The following is a 10,708-nucleotide window of genomic DNA, read 5'->3' on the forward strand; positions in this document are numbered from 1 at the left end:
CGTTCAGAACTAGCAAACCTCCGGTGAATTTACTAAATTACTCACGATAAACGTTCACAAAAAACATAACAATTATTTTAAGAATTATAGATACAGAACTCCTCTATGCACTCGATATGTCCGATTTTAAAATAGCTTTTCGGGGAAAGCACATTTTACAATATTCTCAGTAGATAGCCCGGCATCACAGGGCTAGCTATTTAGACACCCAGCAAGTTTAGCCTTCACCAAACTCCGATTTACTATTAGAAAAGTTTGATTACCTTTGATGTTCTTCGTCAGAATGCACTCCCAGGACTTCTACTTCAATAACAAATGTTGGTTTGGTCCAAAATAATCCATAGTTATGTTCCAACAGCGACGTTTTGTTCGTGCGTTCAAGACACTATCCGAATGGTAAATAAGGGTCACGCGCATGGCGCATTTCGTGACAAAAGATTTCTAAATATTTCATTACCGTACTTCGAAGCATGTCAACCGCTGTTTAAAATCAATTTTCTCGTAAAAAGCGATAATATTCCGACCGGAGTCGTTGAATCCGTTCAGAGACGATAGAATAAAATCATGGTGTCGTATCGTGCACGAGCATGAAGCCCTTTGTCCGCTGATAGACCACTTAGCAAAAGCGCTCGTGTGTTTCAGCCAGGGCTTTGAATTACGTCATTCAGCTTTTTCCCGGGCTCTGAGAGCCCATGGAAGCCGTAGGAAGTGTCACGTAACAGCAGAGATCCTTTGTAATGGATAGAGATAATCAAGAAGGGGAAGAAATGGTCAGACAGGGTACTTCCTGAACAGAATCTTCTCATGTTTTGGCCTGCCAAATGAGTTCTGTTATACTCACAGACACCATTCAAACAGTTTTAGAAACTTTGGAGTGTTTTCTATCCAAAGCTAATAATTATATGCATATTGTAGTTTCTGGGCAGGAGTAATAATCAGATTAAATCGGGTACGTTTTTTATCCGGCCGTGAAAATACTGCCCCCTATCCATAACAGGATAGTAATGCAACCGCTGTGACAGATTTAAAAAAGCTTCACTGAAAAAGCAATAATCTGATTACGGTGCTCAGACACAAAAACATGCCATACAATATGTCCGCCATGTTGGAGTCAACAATAGTCAGAAATAGCATTATAAAGATTCACTTACCTTTGATGATCTTCATCAGAATGCAATCCCAAGAATCCCAGGTCCACAATTTTTTTTTGTTTTGTTCGATAAAGTCCATCCTTTATGTCCAAATACCTCCTTTTTGTTCGCGCCTTCAGTTCACAAATCCAAATTCAGGACGCGCATGTCAGACGAAAACTCAAAAATTTCCATTACAGTTCGTAGAAACATGTCAAACGATGTATAGAATCAATCTTTAGGATGTTTTTATCGCAAATCCGCAATAAACTTTCAACCGGAGAAATCCTTTGTCTTCAGAAATGCAATGGAACTGAGGTACCTCTCATGTGAAAGTGCATGCCTGAGGCTCATGACCTGCTGGCAGTGTTCTGACTCCAGTAGCTCTTATTCATCATCACTTTACAGTAGAAGCCTCAAACAAGGTTCTAAAGACTGTTGACATCTAGTGGAAGCCTTAGGAAGTGCACAATGACCCCACAGACACTGTAGTTTGAATAGGGAATTAATTGAAGTCCTGCAGACCACTTCCTGTTTGGATTTTTTCTCAGGTTTTTGCCTGCCGTATGAGTTCTGTTATACTCACAGACATCATTCAAACAGTTTTATAAACTTCAGAGTGTTTTCTATCCAAATCTACTAATAATATGCATATCCTAGTTTCTGGGAGTGAGTAGCAGGCAGTTTACTCTGGGCACGTCAGTCATCCAAGCTACTCAATACTGCCACCATCCATAAGAAGTTAAATATTGCAGGTTAGCCTGTCATAAAAAAGAAAGATTTGAAACGTATTCCACAGTTATTATAATATTGTATGACATCATTGGCTGTCAAGCATGTAAATGTGGCCGCGTTTGACATTGCAGCCGACTTTAAAGGCGAGTCAAGACTGACTGATCTACAAATAATCTGAAGTAGTTATTTATCATGCAAGGTGATTTGTAGATCAGTCAGTCAGTCAGAATTTACCCGTCACACGTCACAGTTTTGATGCTCTTGAACACAGCCTGTTTGAATGAGGAAGGAAGCCATCTCTGAATCAGCATCTTGGTCACTGACATAGAGTTGGATAGAGGGCACAGATTGCATCTTTTCATGATGGCTTCTGTTACAATATCGGCAGCGCAACTGTGTTTAGGAGTAGTATTAATCTATTTTAAAGTAGTCAATTTCTTCTTCTTCAACCTCCATGATTTTAATGACAGTCGATAAACAAACTGGAAGGATGCATACAACGTTATGCCCATGTTTAAACAGCCTTTGTAGCTAGTGTGCCTTTTATCCAACTCTATGGTCTTTCACGACTTCAAAGTTATGTCAACCACAGACCTCATACCTCACAGTCAGTGTCTGTTTCCTCAGACTGACAAATAGTTCATTACAAGACCTCTCTCCCCTTCACTCTGTAAGTAAGCTTGACAATATCTTAAAAAGCTTAAGCTCAGACAGTGTTAGATTATAGTAGATTGTTATGTTTAGGAGTAGTATAACATGAGACACAGTGACGGTGGGTTGTGTTTAGGAGTAGTATTAAGATGAGACACAGTGATGGTGGGGTGTGTTTAGGAGTAGTATTAAGATGAGACACAGTGACGGTGGGTTGTGTTTAGGAGTAGTATTAAGATGAGACACAGTGATGGTGGGGTGTGTTTAGGAGTAGTATTAACATGAGACACAGTGATGGTGGGTTGTGTTTAGGAGTAGTATTAACATGAGACACAGTGATGGTGGGTTGTGTTTAGGAGTAGTATTAACATGAGACACAGTGATGGTGGGTTGTGTTTAGGAGTAGTATTAACATGAGACACAGTGATGGTGGGTTGTGTTTAGGAGTAGTATTAACATGAGACACAGTGATGGTGGGTTGTGTTTAGGAGTAGAATTAACATGAGACACAGTGATGGTGGGTTGTGTTTAGGAGTAGTATTAACATGAGACACAGTGATGTGGGTTGTGTTTAGGAGTAGTATTAACATGAGACACAGTGATGGTGGGTTGTGTTTAGGAGTAGTATTAACATGAGACACAGTGATGGTGGGTTGTGTTTAGGAGTAGTATTAACATGAGACACAGTGATGGTGGGTTGTGTTTAGGAGTAGTATTAACATGAGACACAGTGATGGTGGGTTGTGTTTAGGAGTAGTATTAACATGAGACACAGTGATGGTGGGTTGTGTTTAGGAGTAGTATTAACATGAGACACAGTGATGGTGGGTTGTGTTTAGGAGTAGTATTAACATGAGACACAGTGATGGTGGGTTGTGTTTAGGAGTAATATTAACCTGAGACACAGTGATGGTGGGTTGTGTTTAGGAGTAGTATTAACATGAGACACAGTGATGGTGGGTTGTGTTTAGGAGTAATATTAACATGAGACACAGTGATGGTGGGTTGTGTTTAGGAGTAGTATTAACATGAGATACAGTGATGGATTGTGATTTTGTTGGTTTAGAAGCATACACTCAGTTTCACTTCCCTATTCTACTTTCCTGTCTGTCCTCTCACAGGCCTCCTGAATCATATTAGAAATCTATAGATGCACATTAGACTATACAGAATATGGTCATCTGTAACTCAGATGGTAGATCATGGCACCTACATCATAATGGGTTTGATTCCCAGGACCAGCCATATGTAAAATATATGCACACGGCTATAAATTGCTTTGGATAGTTGAGTCTTCTAAATGGCATTATTTATGGACAGCAGAATACAACAGACCACACAGTCTAAACAGCAGGCTATGGTGATGTTCATTGATGCTTCTGCTAGATAAAACTACTAGCAGTACTGTACAGCAGAGGAGACTGGTGAGTGGATATATTGGAGGATGGACTCATTGTGATGGCTGGAATGACGGGAACACCGTTCATTTTATTCCTATTACTTCCAAAATGAATGAGGACATCAGGAATGGATGGTGCAGTAATGTTGAGATGCCAGTAGGGAGAGCTCTAGTCTAGAACACTGGAACCTTCAGTACCACTTTGATGCAGCTGATGAGGAGTGACGGTCATGGGTGTATAAATTAAATGGGTTCTAATTGGATGACATCATGGAACTTTGACCTGTATATACAGAACTCAGAATGGCAAGGCAACACAATAAATTGTTAACGTTATAAATAGTTGTCACAGCGTCCACAGAAGGTGGCGCCCCTCCACGGTTGGGCGGTGCTCGGCGGTCGTCGTCGCCGGCCTACTAGCTGCCACCGATCTACGTTTCTGTGTCTTTTGGTTTTGTCTGTCTAGGTCCGCATCTGTTTGTCTTTTTTGTTTGGGAATTCGTGCGGGATTATTACATGTCATGTTCTGTGTGGTAGTCGGCATTTTGCGCTGCTTCAGCTACGCAGCGTAATTTTTGGATTAGGCATTAGGGTTGCCGGGCTGCGCCCCGTGTGTTTTTATTTTGGAGCTGTCCTCCTGTCTTGTGTTCTGCGCACCCTGCCTTGTGGCGACTTTATTTATCGGTGATTATTAAACATCTGTTCAAACGGACCTCAGTCTCCTGCACTTGACTCTACCCCTTTCCTGCTATCAAGGATAGCTCTGACAATAGTACAGTCAACACATTGTTTACATGGTTCTGTATGTTGTATAAAGATCACATTGGAAATGGACACATTTTTTAAATAAAATAATTGTAGGGCCAGGCTCGTCTTTTTCACAATTTCTGTTAAAATACAGTAACAGCACTTTTCTGACTTGCTGGTCTGGTTGTCATTTATGTTAATGTCTTAATTAAACAGGGAGGACAGTTCTGCATTAGCTACTTGTGTTCTGACTGCTTTTATAATGTGTCAACACTTACTTCTTGTTTTCACTCACTACCAGTCAGTTGACTCACTGTACAAGACCTCTCCCCTTCACTTCACTCTGTAAGTACTCTTGACAATATCTTGAAGTATAGTTTTGGGTTATTTGTTTTTAGTCATAAGTCATATACTTGAGGGTAATGTATCATTTACTTCTTGTTATGTTTTGAGCTGTGTTTTGGTTGTTACATCAGGGCCAGTATTCATAAAGTGTCTCCCCCGGCGTGGGTGATTGTGTGAATGAAACAGTGTATTTATCTGAGGGCCCTTCAGGACCAGACTGATAGGGAGTAGTGTTGACATCTATACTGTGTAGGATGTGTGTTTTAACTTTTCTACATCCATAACAACCAGCTCTCTAGACTTTGATACGGACTCCATGGGCCTTCACTACAGATGCACTCTGTGTGTGTGTGTGTGTGAGAGAGTGAGTGTGTGTGTGTGTGTGTGTGTGTGTGTGTGTGTGTGTGTGTGTGTGTGTGTGTGTGTGTGTGTGTGTGTGTGTGTGTGTGTGTGTGTGTGTGTGTGTGTGTGTTTGAGTCACTTGCTGTTTAGCCTCACAGCTTGGGGATAGGAGATATCATTGAACCTGGTGGTCAGTCTTTAGGCTGCTGTACAGCTTGACGGATCGTAGAGGATTGAACATTTATCCTCCTATATTTGGGGTTCTGAGAATAAAACAGCTTCAGAACAATCAATGTAGAAATATGTGTTTACAGTTCTACACATCTGTTCAATAAGTGATTGTTGTTGTTGATAATGATGATGATGATTATGTAGTTATTCACCAGCTATAGAGTGAGTTGTTGTTTATGTTTCTGAGACTACAGGTTGGGAGATGCAACAATGACCTTGAGAACAGCAGGAAGTATGTTGGTTGTCTTTCTCTGGTCTGTGGCAGGTATGGTGTCATAACTGTTTTCAATTTACAAACATGTCTAAAAGGTTAAGAGCCATAATGTTATTCTGTTGTTCTGTTTGGCGTATCTACTTCTCTTTTTATAGTTGTCTTTCACTCCTCATTCAGAGATGCTTATCTGTGGTTTCCATTCACACTCAACTCAGCAACTATGTCAACAAAATGTGGACCAACATTACTGTTAGTGAGAGCCATTTTTGCTAAATTTCCATTTAATAAATGTTGTGTTGTGTGACTGTGTTTCAGTTGTACTGGGGCAGAATGGCTGGAGTGTGACTTACACCACTCAGAGTATCTGTGTCTTGAAGGGGTCAACAGTGAAGCTGACCTGCTCTTTCAGATATCCCAGAGGTCAGAAAGTCACATCAAACTTCTGGTTCACTAAAATGGAGACTGAAGATATAGGTCTGGACCCAGAATATGCAGGTCATGTGGAGTATCATGGGGATAAGGAGAAAGACTGCACCCTGAGAATCACAGACCTGAGAGAGAGAGACTCATCTACGTACAGGTTCAGATTATTAACAGATCAGGAAGGAGGGACATATACTGGAAGTCCTGGAGTCACTCTGTCTGTCACAGGTACAGTAAAAACCTGCTATTATGTTCAATTACAATTAGTTCTGGACAATTGTTGTGGTGTGTATGTATGATAGTCTGTATAACATAGGATTTCTTCCATCTTTGAATTAGAGTGATAAGTCAGTGATAAAGGGATTTACAGTGATTTTGTTTTTTCTCCAGGTCTTCAGGTGAAGGTGACTGGTGGACACCAGGATAAGATACTGACCTGTATCACCACCTGTACTCTGACTGACAACCCCACCTACATCTGGTACAAGAACGGACAACATCTAGATGAAAGCACCTCCCCCCAGTACAAAGACCCAGTCTCCAGTAACTACATTGATGGTTATTCCTGTGCTGTAAAAGGCCATGAGGATCTCCACTCTCCTGCAGTGTGTGAGTGTGCATTTAACACATTATACTGTGTGTTGGTTTCACTCTGTCATTTGAGAACTTTTAGCATTTCTAGAAAGAACTGAGAATAGAATCCTGTTGACCTCTTGTTATGTCACTATGGTTTAGGTGTTCAGGGTCAGGACTGCAGCAGAGTAACTTACACCAAGAGGAGAATCTGTGTCTTGAAGGGGTCAACAGTGGACATATCCTGTACTTATGTTGGTTATTATTCCACCACATCAACATTCTGGTTTAGAAGTGATAAGTCGACCCCTGAAGACCTAACCAGAGACCCAGGGTATACAGGTCGTGTTGAGTACACTGGAACATACAAAGGTCCCTTCACCCTGAGAATCTCAGATCTGATAGAGGAGGACTCAGCTGAGTATCGCTTCACTTTTAAAACTCAAAACTTTGAATGGGGTCATAGTTTCCCAGGAACAACTATGTCTGTTACAGGTAATACTACACTGTATGATACAACTGTAAATCATATTGAATTACAGGAGAAAATAAATGAACCATCCTGTTAACACAGAGGTGTATGTGGTTTTATACATATTGTTTCAGGTCTGCAGGTGAAGGTGACTCCTGCTGCAGAGGGACAGAAGACACTGACCTGTAGCACCACCTGTACTCTGACTGACAACCCCACCTACATCTGGTACAAGAACGGACAACGTCTAGATGAGCCCACTTCCCAGCAGTACTCTGTCAATAGTTATTATTCAGACAGTTACTCCTGTGCTGTAGAAGGCCATGAGGATCACCACTCTCCTGCAGTGTGTTAGTATGAATGAAACTAGTATTTTATGTAGTATCATTTAGAACCAATAAGAATGGTATTACTTTCTCTATCAATATTCTTAACAATATACATTGGAATGATAAACAGTTTTATAGATGTATGTACATGTATGTCAATATTATTTTAAAATTCAAAATCAACCTGTCCAATACATCTGAAACACTTGAAACTATTCTCATTATCGTTTCAGGAATTGATCAGCTTCATTTTGTTTCAGGTGTTCGGGGTGAGAGCTGTATGAATGTGACTTACACCCATCAGAGTATCTGTGCTTTGAAAGGGTCAACCGTGGACATATCATGCTTTTACACACATCCCAGTTGGCATAACCTCACAGAAGTATCCTGGTTCAACAAATGGGAGTCTGGTGTAACTAAAGACCTGAGCCAGGACTCAGAGTATACAAGTCGTGTGGAATACTATCGACAAACAGAAAAGGACTCCACCCTGAGAATCACAGACCTGAGAGAGAGTGACTCAACTGAGTACAAGTTTAGATTTACAACTGATAAGGCAAGATGGGGGGTACAGCTTCCATGGAACAACTCTGACTGTCACCGGTAACAATGCATAACACATTATAAAGTTTTGAAGAGTCATGACGTTAATAATTAACACCAATTCTGAACCATGTACCCTTTTTTTGCTCTCCTTTAATTCAGGTTCTCGGGTGGAGGTGACTCCTGAATGGAGTTCAGAGTCGAAGACACTGTCCTGTAGCACCACCTGTACTCTGAGTAACCCCAACCTCATCTACATCTGGTACAAGAACGGACAACATCTAGATGAGAGCACCTCCCCCCCAGTACAAAGACCCAGTCTCCATTAACTATGAAGACAGCTACTCCTGTGCTGTAAAAGGCCATGAGGATCTCCACTCTCCTGCAGTTTGTGAGTGTTTATTTAAGGGACAAATCAAAATTTGTTGGGGGACGAGACGAAATGGGGCTGGTCTCCGAAGTTGAAAATATTTTCACATGACCCTCCTATTGTACTGTAAAATAAATTGAACACCCTCCCCCTCATAGAAATTATGCAAAATAATGTTTACGACCACAAATAAAAAATAACTGTATTTTTAAACGTGAATATCGACTTTGCCACTTCAGCATGCTTTTGTGGCATGGTCGATGCCACGCAGGGCTGTGGGCCCGAAGTTTGACGGTTCCCGACCACTACAGACAAGCTTAACCTGCCTGCCTGTTTCATTAAGCTACGATCATATACAAAATATATGCAATGAATTTTCCACCAACAGGTTTCTGTGCCAATGCACCACACAACCAATAAGCAAAGCGTACCAACTTCGGGCACTTAAATATCATGGTTTGTGTTTTCAACACCACAATAAATAGACAATGTAAATCTGGACAAACAGAGAATACATCCCTCCCTACCTTGTAGTCTTAACCAGTATCGAAGGCTTCTCTTGACAATCTCTGAATGTCATTAAACGTTTTGGTGTTTTGTAACAAATGTCTCTTTCCATTCATCAAATGGCTGCTGCACAGTTTGGATTGATTGACTGATTGGTTTTATTTGTCAGTGTCACGTCCTGACCCTTGTAAGAGGTCATTTTCCATAGTAGAGTGGTCAGGGCGTGACAGGTGGTTGTTTTGGGTGGTTTTGGGTTTTCTTTTTATATGTGGGTTTTTTCTAGATTTCTATTTCTATGTTTTGTTTTCTATGTTTTGGCCAGGTATGGTTTCCAATCAGAGGCAGGTGTCAATCGTTGTCTCTGATTGGAAGCCATACTTAGGAAGCCTGTTTTGCCTTTGGGTTTTGTGGGTAGTTGTTTTCCGTTTTGTCTATGTACCTGACGGAACTGTTGGCTGTCGTTTTTGTTATTTTGTTGAAGTGTTATCATTAATAAAGGAAATATGAGCACTTAACACGCTGCGCCTTGGTCCCCTTTCGACGACCCTTGTGACAGTCAGTAAAAAAAATACATACATACACAATATTTTTTAAGTGACCACGATTGCACAATAAAGTCAGGGACGTATTTCCATTGTGGTCCCTATGTTAAACATAAATACATATATAATTATACTGAACAAAAACAAACGCAACATGCAACAATTTCAAATATTTTACTGAGTTAGGGTTCATATAAAGAAATCAGTCAATTGAAATAAGTAAATTAGGCCCTAATCTATGGATTTCACATAACTGGGCAGGGTCACAGCCATGGGTGGGCTTGAGGGCACAGGCCCACCCACTGGGGAGCCTGGCCCAGCGAATCAGACTGAGTTTTTCACAACAACAGGGCTTTATAACAGACAGAAATACTCCCCACTTTCATCAGCTGTCTGGGTGGCTGTTCTCAGATGATCCCGCAGGTGAAGAAGCCGGATGTGGAGATCCTGGGCTGAATGTAATAAAACACACAATCCTCCCCAATGCAAAAAATAAATAGATTTATCCCAAATACATCATTGTAAAACTGTATAAACTGTATATCTTTGTCTGTGTTGGTTTCACTTGTAGTAAGAGAACTGTTAGCATTTCTAGAAAGAACTGAGAATATAATCTAGTTGATCTCTTTTTATGTCACTGTGTTTCAGGTGTTCAGGGTCAGAGCTGCAACAGAGTGACTTACACCAAGAGGAGAATCTGTGTCTTGAAGGGGTCAACAGTGGACATATCCTGTACTTATGTTGGTTATTCCACCACATCAACATTCTGGTTTAGAAGTGATAAGTCGACCCCTGAAGACCTAACCAGAGACCCAGGGTATACAGGTCGTGTGAAGTACACTGACAAAGAGACATGGAGAAATGAAGGTCCCTCCATTCTGAGAATCTCAGATCTGATAGAGGAGGACTCAGCTGAGTATCGCTTCACTTTTAAAACAAACAGCTTTGAATGGGGTCATAGTTTCCCAGGAACAACTCTGTCTGTCACAGGTAATACTACACTGTATGATACAACTGTATATCATATTGAATTACAGGAGAAAATATATTAACCATCCTGTTAACACAGAGGTGTATGTGGTTTTATACATATTGTTTCAGGTCTGCAGGTGAAGGTGACTCCTGCTGCAGAGGGACAGAAGACACTGACCTGTA

At 40.9% G+C, this 10,708-nt stretch overlaps 1 protein-coding gene across 5 annotated transcripts; it reads left to right on the forward strand.

Annotated features, from left to right (window-relative positions):
- The first annotated feature begins 1,904 nt into the window (after positions 1-1,904).
- On the forward strand, positions 1,905-10,470 carry LOC106593077 (uncharacterized). Of its 5 annotated transcripts, none has more exons than XM_045713371.1 (10): positions 1,905-2,535; positions 4,964-5,007; positions 5,768-5,845; positions 6,110-6,445; positions 6,608-6,826; positions 6,953-7,285; positions 7,397-7,612; positions 7,852-8,194; positions 8,297-8,525; positions 10,202-10,470. In XM_045713371.1, exons 3-9 carry the CDS (start codon positions 5,791-5,793, stop codon positions 8,319-8,321), a joined length of 1,527 nt encoding a protein of 508 aa, XP_045569327.1. In that variant the 5' UTR covers positions 1,905-2,535; positions 4,964-5,007; positions 5,768-5,790; the 3' UTR covers positions 8,322-8,525; positions 10,202-10,470. The 5 variants fall into 5 exon arrangements, with proteins under 5 accessions (XP_045569327.1, XP_045569329.1, XP_045569326.1 ...); XM_045713373.1 differs by having other exon boundaries at positions 5,775-5,845; XM_045713370.1 differs by lacking the exon at positions 1,905-2,535 and having other exon boundaries at positions 3,476-5,007; positions 5,775-5,845.
- Positions 10,471-10,708: the final 238 nt, after the last annotated feature.

Source organism: Salmo salar, unplaced genomic scaffold (genome assembly GCF_905237065.1).
Source record: "Salmo salar unplaced genomic scaffold, Ssal_v3.1, whole genome shotgun sequence".
Lineage (NCBI taxonomy): Eukaryota > Metazoa > Chordata > Actinopteri > Salmoniformes > Salmonidae > Salmo > Salmo salar.

What these genes read in the sequence shown, in the direction of transcription:
- LOC106593077 (XM_045713370.1), top strand. Translation starts at nt 4,925, where the DNA reads ATGTGTCAACACTTACTTCTTGTTTTCACTCACTACCAGTCAGTTGAC. An exon ending in AACAACTATGTCTGTTACAG is followed by an intron (nt 7,286 to 7,396) that starts GTAATACTACAC and finishes ATATTGTTTCAG; the next exon opens with GTCTGCAGGTGAAGGTGACT. An exon ending in AACAACTCTGACTGTCACCG is followed by an intron (nt 8,195 to 8,296) that starts GTAACAATGCAT and finishes CCTTTAATTCAG; the next exon opens with GTTCTCGGGTGGAGGTGACT.